Source organism: Lepus europaeus, chromosome 18, assembly GCF_033115175.1.
Source record: "Lepus europaeus isolate LE1 chromosome 18, mLepTim1.pri, whole genome shotgun sequence".
Taxonomy (NCBI): Eukaryota; Metazoa; Chordata; class Mammalia; order Lagomorpha; family Leporidae; genus Lepus; species Lepus europaeus.
In genome coordinates this window covers 4060775-4082697 of record NC_084844.1, presented here as the reverse complement: position 1 = coordinate 4082697, position 21923 = coordinate 4060775, and the positions used below count along the sequence as shown (strand labels likewise).

Here is a 21923-nt window from a genome sequence, read left to right as displayed (position 1 = left end):
CTCCCGGGGCGGCGGCCCTGTTCTGAGCTCCCAGCCTGCCTCACAGCAGAGAACACACATCGGGTCTGGGCGTGGGGCTGACCCCGGCCACCCAGTGTGGGGAGATGCCACTCTGCTTGCCCTTGGGAACCCCTCCCCCAGGCACTATGGTAGCACTGGCCTTGGAGCTTCTAGAACATTCCGGAAGCTGCCTTGGGACTCCCTTTTTTCTGTGCCTCTTGCTCCGTGGGGGACCTGGCAGTTCTCCTTAGCTGGGGTCCAGGACCCATGGGGACCCTGGAGCAGGTGCTGGGGATATTTGGGGACATCACCTTGTTAGGCTATGGGGGCGTGGGTGGGCCCATCATGAGGCTCCTGCTGCTCTTTTAAAAACGATTGATTTATATTTGTTTGACAAAGCAGAGTGACAGAGAGGGAGGTCTTCCATCCACTGGTTCACTCCCCAGATGCCCACAGCAGGACTGGGCCAGGCCAGAGCCAGGAGCCTGGAACTCCATCCGGGTCTCCCAACTCCATCTGGGTCTCCCACGTCGGGGCCGGGGCACTCTGCTGCCCTCCCAGGTGCATTAGCTGGGAGCCTGCTCGGAAGGGGAGCAGCCAGGGCCTGAACCGGCACTCACATGGGATGCGGGCATCGCAAGCAGCAGCCTGACCTGCTGCACCCCAGCACTGGCCATGGCGTCGCCCCTCCTGGGGGGAACAGCAGGGAGAGCGACCCCCACGACCCCGTCCTCCCGTCCTCCTGGCCCCGCTCCCCAGGTTGCTCCCTGTTTGCCTGCGTGGTTCCCACTCTGGGTTTCTTCTCGATGCCCTGGGACAGAGAGCGGCAGTGCCCAGCAGATGGGCACTGGACAGACTTGGGGGCTACCTGGAGCCAGCTACTACGGCTGCCCCGGCCATGTCTCTGTCCCCCATAAGGAGATGCGTCAAGGAAGCCGAGGATCCCATGGTCCCAGGGCCCAGGCCCGGAGCTGCTTGTGAGAATTCCTTCTAATTAGGTCCTTCCCACACAGAGCGAGCGAGCGAGCCAGAGCAGAGAGAAGAGTTTGTTCCGGAATCTGAGCACTACCTGGAGGGGTTATTTCTAGCCACAGACCAAAGGCACAGCGAGAAATAAGAGCTCAGGGTTTTTAGCTCGTTACAGGAGTGGGGGCGACGCCAGCCCGACACGAGTCTCTGTGCCAACGGCACCCAGCACGTTGGCGCTGGAGCTTGCGCCCAGGAATACCATCCGCGGCGCCGGGATTCGGCGTCCTGGTTCCCGATGGCGGGTTTTTTCCTATCCAGAGGGTTTTTTCCCTCCTCCTCCCGCGTCCCATTTACCCGTCCTGCTGCCGGATCTTGCAGTGGAGCGTGGTTGGGTCGGTCCTCGCCCACCCCTCTGGTGGTGGCTTGCTTGTGGCCTGCTGGGCGTGCCCGGGACCCGCGTGGGACCTCAGCACCCCAGGAGGAGCGGTGCCGAGCGTGAGGGCCGGAACACAGCTGGGGCCTCAGCACCCCAGGAGGAGCGGTGCTGGTGCCGAGCATGAGGGCTGGAACACAGCTGGGACCTCAGCACCCCAGGAGGAGCGGTGCCGGGCGTGAGGGCCGGAACACAGCTGGGACCTCAGCACCCCAGGAGGAGCGGTGCCGGGCGTGAGGGCCAGAACACAGCTGGGACCTCAGCACCCCAGGAGGAGCGGTGCCGGGCGTGAGGGCCAGAACACAGCTGGGACCTCCGCACCCCAGGAGGAGCGGTGCCGAGCGTGAGGGCCGGAACACAGCTGGGACCTCAGCACCCCAGGAGGAGCGGTGCCGGGCGTGAGGGCCGGAACACAGCTGGGGCCTCAGCACCCCAGGAGGAGCGGTGCCGGGCGTGAGGGCCGGAGCACAGCTGGGTTCTTTTATAAAAAGCAGTTGCAGTGCAATGCAGGCAGCCACGGTTCCGCATTTTCGCCCTTTTGAGCGCACGCACGGTCTGGCGGCCTCCATGACCCTGCCGCCATCGTCTCCGGAACGCCTCCCCGACAGACAGCGTCGCCGTCAAGTACCAGCTCCCTGTCTCCTCCCCAGGGGTGGCGGATTGATTTGGGCTGGGTTTGGAGCAGCTGTCCTGGGGGGTGCTTTATCTCCCTGCCCCCCCCTTCCATCCCGATGTTCGGACTCCTGGGGGCACTTAGGAATAAACGCTCGCCATTCCGACCGCCGTGGCGATTCCACGTGGATGTCCCATCATGCTCAGCACAGGCTGGGGGGGGGGCTTGGTGAAGCAGCTTCCCCCATGTCCTGTTTCCCTCCCCTGCTCTTCCTGCTGTGGGGGCCTCTGCCAGGCACCCCTCAACCCAGCCCTGGGCCAAGAGCGCAGAAGCGAGAATAGGAGTCTGGAGGGAGGCTTCTGGGCTTCAGGGTGGGAGGCGGAACGCCGTGGCCGAGCCCGCACCCGTGCGCAAGGTTGGCGGGAGACGGCGGTTTCCAGTCTGCTCCGCCACTCGAACCACTTAGCGTAAAATTGCCCATCAAACTGAGCTGAAATTGCAGGTGATAAAACCGCCGCCCCCTCCAGGGCCCAGCTCCGATTCCCTGTGACAAGTGCAGCGAGGCCACTGGAGTCCCTTTACGTCCTTGTCTCTGAGAGCTGCCTCTCTCGCTCTTCAAAGCATTATTATTTTATTTACTTGACAGGTAGAGAGACCTCTGTGTGCTGGTTCACTCCCAGATGCCTGCAGCAGCTGGGGCCGGCCAAGGCTGCAGCCAGGGACTTGGGCCTCAATCCCTGTCCCCCTGTGGTGACGGGGGCCCGGGTGCCTGAGCCGCACCTGCTGCCTCCCAGGGTGTGCATTAGAGGGAAGCTGGATCGGAAGCCGAGGAGCAGGGACTCCAACCAGGAGTCTGATGTGGGGCACAGGGGTCCCAGTGCCCTCCCACCCCCACATGGCTTCCCTGAACCCCTTCCCTGCCTCCCACCGCGATGACCTCCGGGCTGGGGGCTGCCTCGGGAAGCCCCTGAGCTTAGCCCACAGCTCCGCCCATCGCCCTGGCTCCTCCCCCCAATGCCAGAGGAATTTTCTGGCCCACTCAGCCTTCCCAGGGCTCACCGGATGTGTTTGTCTCTTCCTTCAAGTGACAACAGAAATCCCGGCCAGATCCTGTCCTGGGGTGGGGAGGGAGGGGAGCGCACCTGTGGCCCCAGCAGGAGTGCGGGGAGGCAGCTCTGGTCCCGCTCACCGCCGTGCTGTGCCTTCCCTCGCCCTGTCTGTTCCCAGTCAAAGACAAGCACAGGCGGGCGTGTGCGGAAGGTGACCCCCAGGCTCTGGATCCGGCCACGCCACGGGAGAGGCCGCCGCGGGCCTGGGGGTGCAGGATGGGGCCCCCTGGAGCTCCAGCGGGGATTCGACAGGAAGAGGTGTGGACGTGTGGGGCCGGGAGGCGGTGGGATCAGAACCGTGCTGAGATGTGGCCAGGTCTGCGCCATGGGAAAACCTCTCTCTGCCTGAGCTGGCAGGAGTGGGGGCAGGGAGGAGGGGAGCTGAAGGCTGCGCGCAGTGAGCATGCTCCGGAAGGCGGAGTCTTGCACGCATGGTCCGTGTTCCTAAGCCGTCGGTGTAGCGGCCATGCCCGTGGCTCTGCGCTGGACTCCGTGTCAGCACAGGGGAGGAGCGCAGACGAGGGGCGTGGCAGCCGTGCTCAGGGACCTGTGGTGATGACTCATGGCGCCTTGTCTCCCTTGTCCCTCCGGGAACCGTGTTGCACAGTTGCCCTTTGCCAGTGACCCGCCCAAGGTCAGCAACAGACTGAGACCCGCGGCCACTCCCCCACCCTAGGACCCACCATGGTGCTGGCCGGGGAGGCAGGAGAGCCCCCATGGCTGGGTTCCCATCCCAGCTCCGCCCCTTCCTGGCTGAGGGCCCTGGGTAAATCACTAAACCTCTGTTTCCTGACCTGGAAAGGGAACGGTGTGATCTCTCGGGGCAGACGCCAGGGTGAAGCAGTGGAGTGGTGCCCGTATTCAGAACATTCGCCCCCAAGATGAAGATGGCGGGCGCGCCCCAGAACCTCAGCGTGGGGGGCTCCCAGGAGCCACAGTGATGGCCCCCAATGCCCCAGGGTCCTCTCAGGGGTCCTGGGGGCTGGGGCTGGGGCTGGGGCAGCAGAGGAAGCTCCCAGGTCAGGATGCTGGTTGCCTGGAGACGGACAAGAAGCCCCGCCCCCATTGGTGTTTTCAGCATGGGAGGGGGGCCGCTCCCCACCGTGCTTCTCCGTGTCGCGGGGGTGGGAGGAGGGGCTACCCTCTGGGGACCCCGGGGCTGACGCCTGCATCAGCTCCACCAAGGGCCCCCCCACCATGACATCGAAGAGGACGCCCCGTGGGGCAGAGCCCGAGGTTGTCTCCCACCCAGAACTCTGTCTAGAACTCTCCTCTATTGCCCGTGTCTCCCCCAGATGCCCACCTGCCACAGGGCCCTGCTGGAAAGAGGGCGGGGGGTAGGAGCCCATGTAAGTCTCTAGATAGGGAGTGAGGAGATAACGGTTACTGTGTTTAGAAGCCAAGAGGGAGCGCTCACGGCGCTGGGGGTGCTGGCTAGGGGCGGGGCAGCACCCAGGAGGCCCCGCCCCTCCTGTTGCTGGTCCCTGCTGGGCCCCAGCCTGATGCCTCTGACCCTGGCCATCGCCGCTCCTCCCCTCGGCCACCCGCCCCCCCACCGCTTGTCAGCAGCCGGCCGCAAACGTGTGGCAAAGGCACCTCTGATAGTGTGGTGCTGGGGGGACAGTGTGCTCTGGGGACAGTGTGCCCAGCGGAAGTGAGCTCTCCCCAGCTGCTAATGGCGATGGGCTGAGCCCAGGCAAACAGGGTGCAGAGCCTGGGGGCTGGTGCCTTCGCACCTGGCATGGGTCGTGTGCGGGAGCCTGCCACGTGACTGGGGAGTCGTGGCCCCTGCCATTCTGCAGCTGGTGGCCCTGTCACCGCCGTCACCTCGTCCTGAGCTGTGCGGTGCAGGGGTCCCTGGAGGGGGTGGAGGGGACCCCTCCCAGCCTGAGCGTCCATCCCAGGCAGGCGCCATCCGGGGAGATGAGACCAAGGCTGGGAGCAGGCGGGCAGGGCCACCCCACCCCAACAGGGAGGCCTGGTCAGAGGGGCGCCTGGAGAGGGGGCCCCTAGCAGGGGCCCAACCGTGCTTACCTTTCTGTCTCCACAGCTTCCGGGCAGGAAGGCTCCCGGGGGTGGGGCAGGGAGACGTCAGCTGGCAGCACCGGGTGGCAAAGGGCTCTTCCAGGTCACAGAGGCTGCCTGACCCAGGGGGACTCCAAGCCGGAGCCCGGCTGGGTCCCCAGAGGCCCACAGGTGCAGTGAGGACCCCTGCTGGTGGTGATGGGGCCTCGTGGAAGTGGGAGGAAGCCTCCCTCCCTGGGCAGACCGGGGCCTGCAGAGCACCTCTGTGGCCCAGGCCAGGCATGGGGCGTGGCAGGCTAGCCCAGGCGGGATCCCAGTCCCCGTCCCCTTGTTCGACTCCCTTGTGCAGTACGAAACCTGCACAACTGTGCGTGGCTGTCCCGTTCCCCTCCTTCCCAGAACCCTGCTCTCCTGCCGTCTCCTTTCCTCTATTCTCTGGGCGCAGCGGCCGGGGAAGGTGGGTTGCTGGGGCCGCAGACTCTGAGGGGCTCTTTTCTCAGTAACTTAGGGGTGCCGCCAGGCCGGGGGAACTGCCCGCTCACCGTCCCCTTGCCGTTCGACCTCATCTACACCGACTACCACGGCCTGCAGCAGATGAAGCAGCACATGGGGCTCTCCTTCAAGAAGTACCGGTGAGCAGGCCCGGGGGGCCGAGGCGGGGCCCAAAGCCCCTGCCCACGTCCTGCCCCACATCCTGGCTGGCCCCAGCCCCGCCTGGGGGAGCCGCACTGGCTGGCGGCGGCGGAGGGGGCCCGGCCCGGCCCTCTGGCTGTGGAGCGAGGCAGGACCGGGGGTTAGTTTAGCACAGAGCCTTGCCCCTGCCCATCCCCTGACCGCGGGATGCATTAGAAGAGGTGACAGGCGTGATGTCGCTTTTCTCGTGGATGCACGTGCCTCCTTCAGGGGGCAGCGCCTGCCTCGGCACTCCGCCGGCCGCCTGGGTCGCTGGGAAGGATGTTGTTGGGGGCGAGGGTGTCCGCGTCCTAGCGAGTTACTGCAGGGGCCGCTGCCGGGTGGGCCGGGCAGAGGGGCAGCGTCTGCTGTGGCCTCAGAGTGCGTCCGGCCCTGGCTGGGCTGATCCTACAGGGACGGGGCCCTCTGGGCTCTGACCTGAAGCCTCCACCCGCCGAGGTGGGACAGAGCCGCGAAGTCTCCCGTTCCCAGGGGCAGGTGCACCGGGATCTGTCCCTCCACCCCGCGGCCCCCAGAAGCGCCTGCAGGGGTGCCCGGCTCCTGAGCCCAGGACCTGTGGCCTCCCCGCTCTGACAGGTGCACAGGTAGCACTGGGGGGCCCTAGGGACCCCCTACTCCAAGCAGCGCCTCCCTCCTAGCCTGAGCACCCGTGGCCCTGAGCCCTTTGAGCTGTGGTTACTTCCACCTGACGCAGAGAGGTTAAGGCGCTAGGCTGCCCCAGCCCCCAGTGCCCGGCCGGGGGGGGGCACCCTAAGAGGATGCTGACCCTGCCTTCTGGTCCCCCACCCCGGCGGCGGGGGCAGGTGCCGAATCCGGGTCATTGACACCTTCGGGACGGAGCCTGCCTACAACCACGAGGAGTATGCCACGCTGCACGGCTACCGAACCAACTGGGGCTACTGGAACCTCAACCCCAAGCAGTTCATGACCATGTTCCGTGAGTGCCGGGTGGGGCTGGGGAGGCGGGGCTGGGGCGGGGCGGGGCTCAGGAGGAGGCGGGGTCTCCGGGTCCGCCCTTCCAGCGTGTTCCAGAACCTGGGCTGTGTCTGGGGAGCGGCGTGGGTGGGTGGCCCACACACCTGTAAGCACACACCCCCATCTGGACACGGGGTTCCGTGGCCCCTAGATGGAGGGACCCTCCCCGGGGGCTGGAGAGTTTCAGTGGGTGCTGCAGGCTCTCCTTGCAAAGCGGACCAGCGCAGTAACGATGGACGGAGACCTAGAAGGTTCTAGAAGCAGCAGGGCTTGGGGAGGCCCCCGCATTGGCAACAGCGGGGATTGAGGCTGCAGGTCGGGGCCAGGGCCTCTGTGGAAATCCACAGCTGAGGGCTCGAGGCCAGGAAGGCGATTAGAGCTGAGCCCGATCGGTTTGTAACGAGACTGAGACACGCCCACTGCTGGCCAGCGCCGTGGGGGCACGCTGCTGCTCCGCTCCGGCTAGGTCTCCGTCCCGGTCTCCGTCCCCTCCTGTCGGCTGTCACCTCCCGCGTCTGCCTCCAGCAGCGACCCTTGCAGCTCTGGGCCAGAAGGCAGGAGCAGTGCCCTTGTTGGCACTGAGTGTGGACCAGAGCCGAGTCCTGGGACTCGCTGGCGAGTGCGGACAGGAGCCCTCTCTCAGGGGGCACCACCCCTTCCTCTCTCTCTCCGAGCTGTGGGCCAGACCAGGGCGCGTGCAATTTGGAGTCAATGAGGAACGACTCGATGTGCCCCCCCACCAAGGGATGGGAGGCTGGGAAGTCCCTTGGCACCCAGAGGGGGGAAGGAGGTTTGTGGGATCCAGGCTCAGCACATCTGAGAGGGGAAGGGGAAGGAGGTTTGTGAGATCCAGGCTCAGCACATCTGAGAGGGGAGGGGGGCTGTGGGATCCTGGCTCAGCACATCTGCAAGGGGAAGGAGGTTTGTGGGATCCAGGCTCAGCACATCTGAGAGGGGAGGGGGCTGTGGGATCCAGGCTTAGCACATCTGAGAGGGGAGGGGGCTGTGGGATCCAGGCTGTTCTGGGAAACCTGGGAGCTGGGTTGCTCTCCCCCACAGACAAGGTTTTGCTGGGCTCATGAGAGGTCACTCAGGACCCTTGGGCCCAGAAGGGAGGAATTTGTGCCCCGTGAGGGTGTGGCTCTCAGGCCTGCCGTCCATGGCACGGCTGCTGAAGGGAGCCCAAGACCAGGCCCACTCCCTGCCCTTGGCGTCTGCATTTCTGGGGACAGGGAGTCCCTGTGCCATCCAGGCTGTAACAGAGACCAAGTCTCACCCCTGTGGCTGCACAGAGAAGGCTTCTGGGGAGGGGACGTGTGAGTGGGACCCCCAGCGCCAAGCAGGATTTTCTGCAAGGGAGAGGGACAGCGCACTTTGTGCCTGGGCTGGGGACAAACACAGGAGGGGCAGAGCGGCTGGCCTGGGCTGGGGCGGGGGAGGGGGCTTCAGTTCCAACAGTGCTGCGGGAGGAAGTGAGCCTGTGACCGAGGGCTGTGGTGGGGCCCTGGTGCGAAATCTGGCCGGAGAGAGGGAATGTGCCTGGCAGGTGTCAGCGGGCAGGGGCGGGCAGAGTGCGTGGGGAGAAAGGAGGGTGGCCTGGACCAGGAGACAGCGAGGGAGCAGAGGACTCCCCTATGTGGGCCATGCAGGACCCAGGAGGAGCCGCAGCTGTGGGGCTGGGGGCAGCAGGACCTCAGCCCCGTGTGGCCTCTGGGGACAGCAGACCCTCAGCCCCACGTGGCCTCCGCTTCCCCACCAGGGAACCTGCGGGGTACCCTGAGGTCCTGTCCCCAGGAGGGGAGGAGCCCGAGGTGCCCTCCTCCCTACCAGACCCCCCTGTCTGTAACTCCCCGCCCCTCCCCCGCCCGGCTACAGCCCACACCCCGGACAACTCCTTCATGGGCTTCGTGTCGGAGGAGCTGAACGGCACGGAAAAGCAGGCGGTGAAGGGTGGCAAGGCCGGCAACATGGCCGTGGTGTACGGCAAGGAGGCCAGCATCTGGAAGGTGAGCGCCCGCCCCGCCCCAGCCCTGGGAACCAAAGCCCCAGTTGCCATCTGCAGGCCTTGTCCCCTGTCTGTCCCTGGACTCTGCCACTCAGAGGGTGGTGGGAGGACATGTCGACGGGGGTGGGGTAAGCCCGGTGGTGGGCGGGGGGGGGGGGGCAAACCTGGGGACTCCGTGCTGGGGGCCGTGAGCATAGACCGGCAGGGAGGGCCCTGCGTGTGGGGTGCCGCTGCTGCTGTCACTCACCCGCTCTCTCCTTGTTCCCCATGCTCCGTCGGTGGTGAGGCAGCTCCAGGTACGAACCCGCTTGTCACCTGCCCCTCCCATTGGTGGCCGCTCAGTGGGGTCCCTGGAGCCCCCCCTCGCTTCTGCCCTTGTGACTAATGTGGGCACACCAAGTGGGGAGGGGGGCACAGCAGGGTCCAAGGAGCAGTCTTCCCTGGTCCCTGTGGGAGGTCCCGCTGGGCGTGGCCACAGCAGCTTCCAGGGCGTGAGAAGGACCAGACTGATGGTGAGAGACACAGGTGCCACAGTTCTGAGGCTGCGTGGTCAGGGTGAGGTGTGGCTCTCCCAGCAGAGGCCCGGGAGCTGTGGTTTGAATTAGGGAGAAGTCTGGGGGTGCTGGGGCTGCTCCCCGGGGGTCTTCTCGCCTGGGTGACTGCTCACCTTGGCACGAGGTCAGGTTGGGTGGCCCTCTGTGCCATGGCGTCCACCCCCCAGCTGGCGGGAGAAGTGGAGAGGAGGAAGCAGAGTAGGGCACCTGGGGGTCCTGGGGATCTGGGACCTCAGCCTCACAGCCCAGTTTCAGGGGGGGCAGGGGCGTGGCTTTGTTCCGGGCACCCACAGACTGAGGAGGGGCAAGCGGGGGAGGGGCAGGGCTGTCTCAGTGCTGCCAGGCACCGCACTGAGGGCTCCCAGGACCTTCTGATGGACTTCACATCGTGGGCCACGGCCACGGCCACGTGTCACCAAGGAGACCTCGCTGCCAGGTTAGAGGCACGCCTACAGCCAGCAAGGGGCAGCGCTAGTGTCGCGGCCACCTGTACGAGGGCGCTTTGGAAGGTCATGGACACACAGAAGTCCACACATAATGTTTTTTTCATAAAACTCATTTTCCACGGCCTTCTCGGAAGATTCCTTGTATGCTTGGATTTCACACTTTTCTGCACCAAACAAACATCTCTATAAAACAATCTTCATTTATTTAAGAGGTAGAGAAAGAAAGAGGGGGCACTTCCATCTGCTGGTTCACTCCCCCGATGCCTGCAACAGGCAGGGCTGGGCCAGGCTGGAGCCAGGGGTCCAGCCCTCCATCCCAGGCCCCCCACGGGTGGCCCGGACCCAGTTACGTGAGCCATCAGCGTCGTGTCCCAGGGCCTGCGTCGGCAGACAGCTGGAGTCCGGAGCCGGAGCGGGGTGTGAACCCGGCGCTCGGAATTGGAGGCAGGCATCCTGACCTGTCTCCACCGCCAGGACAGGTGCTGAACCCGAACTTACCTTTCAATTACTTTTCCCACAAGCTTTGGGAAGCCCCCTCCTACCTAAGCCTGGAGCCTGAACCCCAACTCTTGCCAGCCTCCCCGGCATGAGGAAGCCTTGGCGAGCGGCAGAGAGAAGCCCTGGGGGCGGGCGTGAGGTCTGAGCCCCGTGCTGGGGTTTCTGTGCCCACCAAGGGCTGGGGTGCACGTTGCCCATCCCCCTTGCCTAGGGCGCTGGAGGAGGGGTCAGAGTTGGGGGCAACAGACCAGGCGGTGTCTGCAGTTAGCAAAAACACTGCTGAGACCGGAGCTGCCGGCCGGAGGAGGCGCGGTCAGGAAGTGGGGGAGGAAGGGTTGGTCCCTGGCTCCAGCTCTTCGGAGATCGCCCGGGGCAGTCCCAAGAGACCTCAAAGATGCTCTTGCAGGAAACAGCCGTGCCACTGCTTGTGGCTCAGGAAGCCAGAGGTGGCCCCGTGAGCCGGAGAGAGTGCCGGGCCAGAGAGGAGGAGTGGGGGAACCGGAGCTCATCCCTCATCCCCCGGGGCTCCGGCATCCAGGGCTGGTGGGGGAGGGACTTGGTGCCATGCCAGGTGGGTGTCGCAGGCTGGTGCCCCGGGGGGCCCGAGGCTTCACTGCTGCCTCACGGCAGGAGGGACAAGTTGTGCTCACTGCCAGAGGAGGAGGCCAGGCGGGTGAGCCGGGGGGGGGGGGGGGGTTTAAGCTGCAGGCAGTGGCCCCTGGAGCTTTGCGAGGTCGGCTCCGAGAGCCTTGGCTAGCGCCTCAGAGGGGTGCGGGTGGTGCAGCGCATTAAACCGCCAACAGCAACGCCCGCATTCCACATGGGTGCTGGTTCAAATCCCAGCTGCTGCACTTCCTGTCCAGCTCTCTGCTATGACCTGGGAAAGCAGCAGAAGATGGCCCAAGTCCTTGGGCCCCTGCACCCACCTGGGAGACCTGGAAGAAGCTCCTGGCTCCTGGCTTTGGCCTGGCCCAGTCCTGGCCACTGTGGGCATTTGGGGAGTGAACCAGTGGAAGGAAGACCTCTCTCTGTCTCTCTCTTTCTCTGTAACTCTACTTTTCAAATAGATATGTAAATCTTAAAGAAAAAACCCGAGACACAGATGGAGTGACAGAGCAGCAGGACGTCAGAGTGCAGAGAAACTGGAAAATTTGTGGTCAACTGTGTGTGTATGGGAGGGGTGGGTTTAGGTGAAACAGAGCTTTCTGGACGCACACAAGGGCTCGTGCATCCAAGGGGTCCCAGCTGCAGGGGGTCCAGCTGCAGCTCCAAAGGTTTGGGAGAAAAGTTAGTTTTGTACTGAACATAGACATTTGCCACCTGCCAGTATCCCCAGGCGACACAGTGATGCCTGCATTGGGTCAGGCGATGACCCAGTGGCAACAGGAAGACACAGGCAGGCTCCAGGCGGGTCTGAGCCGCCGAGGGGCCGAGTGCCTGCAGGGAGGCAGGTGTCTAGGGGCGGCCGGGTGTGCCGTGATGCTGTGTGTGTGTGCCGTGATGCTGTGTGTGTGCCGTGATGCTGTGTGTGTGCCGTGATGCTGTGTGTGTGCCGCCATCCTGTGTGTGTGTGCCACCATCCTGTGTATGTGTGCCGTGATGCTGTGTGTGTGTGCCGCCATCCTGTGTGTGTGCCGCCATCCTGTGTGTGTGTGTGCGTTCTAAAGAGAAGACCCACGCTTCGGGGAGTCGGGTGGGAGGCTCTGGTGACCTTTCCCTCACACCTTACACCCTTGGTTTGATTGCATTTTTAAAAAGATTGTATGTATTTATTTGAGAGGTAGAGTTATAGACAGAGAGAGATAGAGACAGAGAGAAGTCTTCCATCTGCTGGTTCACTCCCCAAATGGCCATAATGGCCAGAGCTGAACCAATCTGAAGCCAGGAGCCAGGTGTGTTTTTTTTGTTTTTTTGTTTTTGTTTTTGTTTTTTTTTTTTGACAGGCAGAGTGGACAGTGAGAGAGAGACAGAGAGAAAGGTCTTCCTTTTTGCTGTTGGTTCACCCCCCAAATGGCCGCTGCAGCCGGTGCACCATGCTGATCCGATGGCAGGAGCCAGGTGCTTCTCCTGGTCTCCCATGGGGTGCAGGGCCCAAGCACTTGGGCCATCCTCCACTGCACTCCCGGGCCACAGCAGAGAGCTGGACAGGAAGAGGGGCAACCAGGACGAGGGGTTTCTTCTGAGCCTCCCAGGCAGGTGCAGGGGCCCAAGGACTTGGTCCATCTTCTGCTGCCTTCCCAGGCCACAGCAGAGAGCTGGATTGGGAGTGGAGCAGCTGTGTGTGTGCCGTGATGCTGTGTGTGTGTGCCGTGATGCTGTGTGTGTGTGTGCCGTGAACCAGCGCCCGAGTGGGATGCTGGCAGTGCAGGCGGGGGTGTCACCTCTATGCCACAGCGCCGGCCCCGATTTCATTTTCACTGTCGCCGTGGTCCAGTTACAAGCAGCCCTCGTCCGTTTGGTGTGACTACCAGAGATCTAGCTTCGCGTCGGCTTCTCTTCCTTTGCTTCCTCTGCCCCCTCTTCTTGTTCCTCTCACCCCTTCTTCCGTGTTGATTGATGTCTTCGCCCCGCACCTCCCGGCTGGCGGATTGGGTGTTCCAGCTGCACTGTGCGGCCGTGACTCGGCGATGCCCAACGTGGATGAGTGACTGCCTGTCAGGGTACAGGGACCTGGCCGTGCCTCCACGTCTGCCCCTCGCACGTCACGCACCCCGGGTGTCGCAGCGACCCCTGTCGTGTGAGGTCAGCGGCCACTTACGCTCATCCCCAGGAACCACCTCCCCCCTTTAAAAAATATTTTGAAAGGCAGAGTTAGAGAGAGGGAGAGACAGAGAGAGAGAGAGAGAGACAGAGAGAGAGACAGAGAGACAGAGAGAGAGACAGAGAGAGAGAGAGATGGATCTTCCATCCGCTGGTTCATGCCCTGGGCCGCTGCACCTGGCCAGGACTGGAGCCAGTGGCTGCGAGCCCAGCCCCACCCCGTTAACCCTCTTCTCGCTGTGTTCCTCCCGAGGTCTGGGGGTTTCACGGGGGCGCCGTCCTCCTTGGGTGTCAGGGACGCCCTTTGCCGGGGCGGGCTCCGCCTCTGGCCCCTCAAGTCCTTTTACTTGGCTTCCGTCCTAGCGAGCCCCAGCCTGGTGGTGCCGGCCGCCCGGTCTCTCCTGGCTGCCATCACTCACGTTGACAGATCCGTGGTGAATGTTGTGGTTGCCTTACCCGTAATTGATCTTTTCCCTCTGCCTGCTTTTAGCGCCAGCGTTCAGTTTGCATTGTTGTACTGTAATTTGTCTCCATGGCTTTCTTTTGGTTTCTATCACTTGGAGTTTATAGATCTTTTTGAACCTGTGATTTGATTTTTTTGTTATCAGTTTCATAAATTCTTAATATTATGTCTTTTTTTTAAAGTTTTATGTATTTGAAAGGTAGACAGGGGTTCACTCCCCAAATGGCCACAGCAGCCAGGGCTGGGCCAGGACGGAAGCCTGAAGCCAGGGACCCCAGCTGGGTCTCCCGCGTGGGTGGCAGGAACCCAAGTGCTTGGGCCGCCGTGCGCTGCCTCCTGGTTGAATTGGCCGGAAGCTGGATTGGACCCAGAGGTGGCCATGAGCCCGGGCACTCAGATAGGGATGGGGCGTGCCCGCTGCACCACGGGGCCCCCCAGAACGAGCTCCTTAGACGTTGCTTCCGTCCCGGCCTCTCCTCTGCCTCCGGGACTCCGCTGACGCAGGGGCTGGGTCTCGCGCCTGCTCCTCTGTTTCTCACGGTCGCTCGTGGCTCCCCGCACCTCCTCTGCGCTCCGGGCCGCATGCGTTCTCTTCTTTCTCTGAGCGAACTCCTCCTTCAGCTGTGTTTAATTTGCTGTACATCCACCCATTTTGCTCTTCACTTCGGCCACTGTATTTTTATTTTATTTCTAGGATTTCCCCTGGGTCTTCCATCGCTTCTGGAGGTTTCCTTCCCCCCTCTGCCATCCCTCCCGCCCTCCTGTCTTCTCTCCGCCTGCGGGCAGCCAGTCCGCACCGTAATGGCTGCATTTTCTGTCGTCTTATACAAACGGAATGGCCTAGTGCAGGCTGAGTCTTGCCTGCACTTATCACTCAGCCTGGTTATCCCAAGTCTCCTCGTGCTGTTTTCTGTATCCGTCCTCTGAACGGATCCGTCACCTTATACATCCACTTCACTGTTCATTACATTTGGCTATTAGAAATCAAAGTGGGCCGGCGCCGCGGCTCAATTGGCTAATCCTCCGCCTTGCGGCACTGGCACACCGGGTTCTAGTCCCGGTTGGGGTGCCAGATTCTGTCCCGGTTGCCCCTCTTCCAGGCCAGCTCTCTGCTGTGGCCTGGGAGTGCAGTGGAGGATGGCCCAAGTGCTTGGGCCCTGCACCCGCATGGGAGACCAGGAGAAGCACCTGGCTCCTGGCTTCGGATCAGCGCAGCGCACCAGCTGCAGCGACCATTGGAGGGTGAACCAACGGCAAAAAGGAAGACCTTTCTCTCTGTCTCTCTCTCACTGTCCACTCTGCCTGTCAAAAAAAAAAAAAAAGAAATCAAAGTGCCATGTACAGGGGCCGGTGCTGTGGCACAGTGGGTAAAGCCGCAGTCCACGGTGCTGACATCCCATATGGGCACTGGTTCGAGGCCCGGCTGCTCCACTTCTGATCCAGCTCCCTGCTAATGGCCTGGGAAGACAGTGAAGGCTGGGCCAGTGCTTGGGCTCCTGGACCCACGTAGGAGACCTGGATGAAACACCTGGCCCAGCTCTGGCCATTGAGGCCATTTGGGGAGTGGACCAGCGGATGGAGGCGTGCTCTCTCTCTCTCTCCCTGTAACTCTGCCTTTCAAATAAATAAATATTTTTTTTTAATGCTCTGTACAAATCCCTGTGCAGACAAGCTTTCATTTCTCTTGTGACGTCGCAGTCTGTAGTCTTTCCAGGAGGAGAAGGAGGAGGAGGAGGCCCCATTCCCTTTGTACCTGGTGCGCTCAGTCCTGAAGATTCTGCTGTGCTAACAGGCGCGGGATGCCGTCTTGCTCTGGTTTTAATTTGCATTTCCCTAATGACGAGTGCTGTTGAAGACTGTGTTGGCGCTTGGTCATGGTAACAAGACGGCTGAGGCAGGCCCCTGCAGAGAAGAGAGGTGTATTCTGGCTGGTGGCTCAGGAGCTTCCCCACTGGTCTGACCACCGGTGAGTCCCGTGGTGGTGGAGTCCCCTGGTGGCAGAGAGCATCACGTGGCAAGGGACAGGGAGCACACACCTCGTTCCATGTCTGTGTCTCTTCCATCGTGACCTAGTGCCCCCAGTCACTGAGCCCAGGCCCACCTGTGGCCACCAGAACTGGAGTACGTGTCTGCTCTCAGTGCTGTTGCCATAGATTTGGGGGAACCAAACCCTTGGGTGTGGGAGCACAAATATGTGTGTCTACTCACCTTCCACAGAGATGGATGGATGGATGGATGGATGGATGGATGGATGGATGGATAGGTCGGTAGGTAGATAGATAAATGGATGGATGGATGGACGGGTAGATGGATAGGTCGGTAGGTAGATAGATATAAATGGATGGATGGACGGGTAGATGGGTAGACAGGTCGGTAGGTAGGTAGCTGGGTGTATCTTTCATGGTGAAGTGTCTTTTCAGAAATGCTGCCCATTTAAAAATTGGATTGTGTTTTCTGATATTGAGTTGTTTCCGTCTATATTCTGGATGTAAGCCTTTTGTCAAATACGATTTTACAAATATTTTCTCCCAGTCTGTGGCTCGTCTTTCTCTCCAAAGCATCTTTCAAAGAGCCCAGTGTTTTCTTTTATGCATTGTGCTTTGGCTGTTGGCGCCCAGAAATCTTTGTCTAACCCAAGGTCACGAAAATTTTCTCCTGTTTTCTTCTAAAGTACAAGTTTTAGGCTTTACATTTCATTCTATGTAACATGGATTGAACTAACTCCCTCGCTCCCCCTCCCTCCTCCCTCCCCACCTCTTCCCTCCCCTCCCCTCCTACCAGCTCCTGCTCTCTCTTCCCTCCCCTCCCCTCCTACCAGCTCCTGCTCTCTCTTCCCTCCCCTCCCCTCCTACCAGCTCCTGCTCTCTCTTCCCTCCCCTCCCCTCCTACCAGCTCCTGCTCTCTCTTCCCTCCCCTCCCCTCCTACCAGCTCCTGCTCTCTCTTCCCTCCCCTCCCCTCCTACCAGCTCCTGCTCTCTCTTCCCTCCCCTCCCCTCCTACCAGCTCCTGCTCTCTCTTCCCCTCCCCTCCCCTCCCCTCCCCTCTTCCTGCGTCTGGGGATCCAAGCTCTGTAACCACTTTTTGAAGACAGTTGTTCCTGCACTGAGATGTCTTCTGCGCCTTTGTGAGCAGCCGTTGACCGCACGTGTATGGGGCTGATCCTGAGCCCTGCGTTCTGTGCCGTGGGCTGTGTGTCTGTCTGCCGCGGACACCGCACTGTCTGCATTTCTATGGCCTAGCAGTCTTGAAATCGGCAGTGTAAGCCTGCCAACTCTGTTCTTTTTCTAAGTTGTTTTTGTCTCTGCAAAGTCCTTTGCATTCGCTAATCGGTTTTCAGATGAGTCTATCAGTTTCTACAAAAGGCCCTGCTGGGATTTTTTAATTTAATTTAATTTTTTTATTTTTGACAGGCAGAGTGGACAGTGAGAGAGAGACAGAGAGAAAGGTCTTCCTTTGCCGTTGGTTCACCCCCCAATGGCCGCTGCGGCCAGTGCACCGCGCTGATCCGAAGCCAGGAGCCAGGTGCTTCTCCTGGTCTCCCATGGGGTGCAGGGCCCAAGCACTCGGGCCATCCTCCACTGCACTCCTGGGCCACAGCAGAGAGCTGGCCTGGAGGAGGAGCAGCCGGGATAGAATCCGGCACCCCGACCGGGACTAGAACCCGGTGTGCTGGCGCCGCAAGGCGGAGGATCAGCCTGTTGAGCCAGGGACTTTGATTGGAATGTCATTGTCTGCTTTTTTCTGAGTTCTGGAAAACTCATAGGAAAACTCATAGAACTAATCTGGGTCAGGGATGCTGCTTACTGTTACCCGTGGCTCATACCTGGGGGCGTAGCAACCTGAGCACCTTAGCCGGCTACACTGAGACAATCTGAAGTGGATCCAGCCTCTGAAGGCTGGGCTGCTGTCTTCTGGGTGATTCCTCGGGTTCCACCCCAAGAAGGGCGTTTCTAGCAGGGTTTCCCTTCCTTGGATGGAAGAAGAGATGGATGGCTGGGTGGATGGATGAGTGAATAGGTGTATGGGCGAATGAGGTGGGTGGGGGGATGGATGCACGGGTGGACGGAGGGATGAGGGATGGGTGGGTGGGGGATAGATGGGTGGGTGTGAGTCAGTGGATGAATGGATTGGTGAACAGGTGGGGGGATGGATGCACTGGTGGACGGAGGGATGAAGGATGGGTGGGTGGATGAGTATGTGGGTGGATAGGTGGGTGGGTGGTTGGGTATGTGGGTTGGTGGGTGGGTGGATGGGTATGTGGCTAGGTAGGTGGGTGAGTATGTGGGTAGGTAGTTGGATGTATAGTTATGTGGGTGGGTAGGTAGGTGGAGGGGTAGGTGGGGGGTAGGTAGGTGGATGTATAGGTATGTGAGTGGGTAGGTAGGTGGGGGGGGGTAGGTAGGTGGGGGGGTAGGTGGGGGGTAGGTAGGTGGATGTATAGGTATGTGGGTGGGTAGGTAGGTGGGGGGGTAGGTAGGTGGATGTATAGGTATGTGGGTGGGTAGGTACGTGGGGGGGTAGGTAGGTGGGGGGGTAGGTGGGGGGTAGGTAGGTGGATGTATAGGTATGTGGGTGGGTAGGTAGGTGGGGGGGTAGGTAGGTGGATGTATAGGTATGTGGGTGGGTAGGTACGTGGGGGGTAGGTAGGTGGGGGGGTAGGTAGGTGGGGGGGTGGGTAGGTGGGGGGGTGGGTAGGTGGACAGATGGACTGGTGAACGGGTGGGTGGACGGGCACATGGACGCGTGGATGAGTAGATGGAGGGTGAAGGGAAGGGTAGATGAGTGATGGATGAAGATGGCCTGGGCCCCAGAGAGCCCTGTGACTCCTCAGAAGTGCTTGGAGGTCCTCACGGGCTCAGGGGAAGTCACGGAGCTCCACTCGGAGCCGTGGGATCATGGATCCTCATGGGGTTCCCGGGAAGAAAACAGATCCAGGCCCAGAGCAGCCCTCAAGCCTGTCGTCGTCCACGCCGCACAGATTTCTAACAGAGAGGTCGAAGGCCAGAGAGGGCCGGGGCCTCGCCCAGGGTGCCCCAGCCAGCACAAGGCCAGCCTCACCCCGGCCCCACGCCCCGGACTCCCAGACCGGAGCGGCTCCTCTGGCTGAGCCCCCGCCCCTCCTCCTCAGGGGAAGGAGAAGTTCCTGGCCATCCTGAACAAGTACATGGAGGTCCACGGCACGGTGTACTACGAGAGCCAGCGCCCCCCGGAGGTGCCCGCCTTCGTCAAGAACCACGGCCTCCTGCCACAGCCCGAGTTCCAGCAGCTGCTGCGCAAAGCCAAGGTGAGCCCCCCCCGCGCCACGGCGCCCAGCCCCGCCGCAGACACCGAGGTCACCCCCAAGGCCAGCCAGGCCCGTCACCGCCACACGTGGCCTCTTGCAACGTGGACGCACCCCAGCACGCATGCTCCTTCCACCCATGACCAGTCCAGCGTGGACACACCCCAGCACTCTGCTCCCCAGCCCATGACCAGTCCAGTGTGGACACACCCCAGCACTCTGCTCCCCAGCCCATGACCAGTCCAGTGTGGACACACCCCACCACTCTGCCCCCCTGCCCATGACCAGTCCAGTGTGGACACACCCCACCACTCTGCCCCCCTGCCCATGACCAGTCCAGTGTGGACACACCCCACCACTCTGCCCCCCTGCCCATGACCAGTCCAGTGTGGACACACCCCACCACTCTGCTCCCCTGCCCATGACCAGTCCAGCGTGGACACACCCCAGCACGTCCCGGCACCCAGCCCCACCGCAGGCGTCGAGGTCACCCCCAAGGCCAGCCAGGCCCGTCACCACCACACGTGGCCTCTTCCAATGTGGACACACCCCACCACTCTGCCCCCCTGCCCATGACCAGTCCAGTGTGGACACACCCCACCACTCTGCCCCCCTGCCCATGACCAGTCCAGTGTGGACACACCCCACCACTCTGCTCCCCTGCCCATGACCAGTCCCCCTTGGGGCACAGCAGACCCTGAGTGAACACGCCCTGGCCAGCCCCGCAGAACGGCAGCTCCCCACCTGCCCCTCAGCACCAGGCCGGCCCAGTGGGCTCCAGGTCAGGCCGAGCTCCCAGGGCCTCGGGAGGAGGGAGTGGGCCTCCTGGCTCGAGTGCCCCCAGGCCGGGAGCCCTGAGCCCCATGCAGCAGCAGTGGCTGGCGTGGGGGCATCTGTCCCGGGGGCGTGGGCCTTGGGGGCCCTGCCCTCCCTGACCCTCACGGAGCCCCCGACTCTGCAGCTCTTCATAGGGTTCGGCTTCCCCTACGAGGGCCCCGCCCCGCTGGAGGCCATCGCCAACGGCTGTGTGTTCCTGCAGGCCCGCTTCAGCCCGCCCCACAGCTCCCTCAACCACGAGTTCTTCCGGGGCAAGCCCACCTCCAGAGAGGTGAGGGGCTCGGGGGGGGGGGGGGGGGGGGGGCTGGGCCTGGGGGTGGGGGGCAGGGGAGGAGGGAGCGCGGGGCGGGGCCCCGAGGTGAGTGGGGGCGGGGCCCGGCAGGCTGGGGGCGGAGAGAGCTGGAGGGGCGGGGCCCTAGGTGGGCGGGGATGGGGCAGGGCCAGGCGGCCTGGGGCGGAGGGAGCGTGGGATGGGGGTGGGGGCCCGAGGTGGGCGGGGCCCGGCGGGCGGGCGGAGGGAGCGGGAGGGGCGGGGCCCTAGGTGGGCGGGGATGGGGCAGGGCCCGGCGGCCTGGGGCGGAGGGAGCGTGGGATGGGGTGGGGCTCGAGGTGGGCGGGGCGTGGGCGGGGCCTGGCGGGCTGGAGGTGGGGACGGGGCGGGGCCCGGCAGATTGGGAGGGGGCGGGGCCCGAGGTGGGAGGGGCGGGGCTCGGCGGGCTGGGGGCGGAGAGAGCTTGAGGGGCGGAACCCTAGGTGGGCGGGGACGGGGCAGGGCCTGGTGGCCTGGGGCGTAGGGAGAGCGGGATGGGGTGGGGCCCGAGGTGGGCGGGGCCTGGCCGGCTGGAGGCGGGGATGGGGCTGGGCCTGGCGGGCGGGGCGGAGGGAGCGGGAGGGCGGGGCCAGAGGTGGGCGGGGGGGCGTGGGCGGGGCCTGGCGGGCTGGAGGCGGGGAGGGGGCGGGGCCCGAGGTGGGAGGGGCGGGGCTCGGCGGGCTGGGGGAGCTGCCCACCTCGGCGCCCGCAGGTGTACTCGCAGCATCCCTACGCGGAGAACTTCATCGGGAAGCCGCACGTGTGGACGGTCGACTACAACAACTCGGAGGAGTTCGAAGCGGCCATCAAGGCCATCATGAGAACCCAGGTGAGAGTCGGACGCCGGGCTGCCCGCCCTGTGGGGCTTCACAGAGCCGGCCAAACGTGCCCCCAGGTGAATTCAGGCTTGCCGGCCCGGATGGCAAAGGTGTCCACTCTGGCCCTGTTCGGACACCGTCCTGAGCCGGGGAAGTGGAGCACGGGCCCCCACTCACCAACTCCGGTGTGTGTGTGCGTGCGTGTGTGTGTGTGTGTGTGAGAGAGAGAGATGTCTTTGTGCCATGAGCAACCTGCGCAACCATACATGGCAGCCCTGGATCTGAGCTCCCTGGAGGGCCGGGCCTGGTGAGCACCCCAAGCATGTTAGGTGCCGAGAGTTCAGTGTGGTGTCTGTGCCGGCTCGCAGAGGTCTCAGGTGCCTGTGGACCGTGGGGAGGGGCAGTCTTGTTCAAAGCTAGGTTCTGCCGCAGGGAGGCTGCGTGGGGCCAAGGGCACGGCCGTTCTGCTGGCTCGGACCTCCCGCAGCGAGGAGGGGCTCGTGCCTCCCAGGACCACGTCTCACTGTCACTCAGGCGGCAGGCTGACCAGTGTGCCGGTCTCCACCTCCCCGGCGGGGTGAACCTGTGGGCCCGTGGCAGCCTCGGCTGCAGCAGGGACCACGCAGGGCCACGGCGCAATGCCAGGTTCCTCCTGCAGGGGGAGCTGTGCCCAGGGGACACAGCAGCCGGCGAGCTTGCTGCCCTCCAGGTCCTGACCCCGGCACCGTTGCACGTGTGCCCTCCCTGGCCCTGATCCCTGGGAGTCACCTGCTGGCGCCTCAGCCCCGCCCCTCAGCCCCCCTCCCTCGCTCCTGGTCCCAGCCTGCACCTCTCTCCAGCTGTGGCACTTCCCTTGGAAGCACCAGCCTGGGCAAACTCCTCCTCCGATCACGGTCACGGCCACGGTCACAGCCACGGTCATGGCCACAGCCACGGCCACGGCTGCCTGAGGCTGGAGGTGACCTGAGGTCACCCAGGAGCTGACCCTGAGGATTTCAGCACAGCCAGCGAGCCCAGGTGGGGAAGTAGGGAGGTGCCGCCCGGGGCAGGCCTCCGAGCTGGACTGGAGGTCCCGCCCAGGTCATGTCCGGCACCGGGCTGTTGGTCCTGCAGCTCCTGCCCGCCGGAGACAAA

General features: G+C 63.2%; 1 protein-coding gene across 2 annotated transcripts in view; it reads left to right on the top strand.

Annotated features, from left to right (window-relative positions):
* Positions 1-21923, top strand: part of MGAT5B (alpha-1,6-mannosylglycoprotein 6-beta-N-acetylglucosaminyltransferase B) — a 63793-nt gene that overhangs the window by 37708 nt on the left and 4162 nt on the right. The window contains exons 9-14 of one of the 2 annotated variants that reach the window (XM_062216608.1): positions 5650-5781; positions 6646-6779; positions 8693-8823; positions 18672-18827; positions 19786-19932; positions 20684-20800. In XM_062216608.1, coding sequence (XP_062072592.1) covers positions 5650-5781; positions 6646-6779; positions 8693-8823; positions 18672-18827; positions 19786-19932; positions 20684-20800 — 817 coding nt within the window. Of the gene's footprint in view, positions 1-5649; positions 5782-6645; positions 6780-8692; positions 8830-18671; positions 18828-19785; positions 19933-20683; positions 20801-21923 lie in introns of both variants that reach the window. The other variant, XM_062216609.1, reaches the window with a different exon arrangement.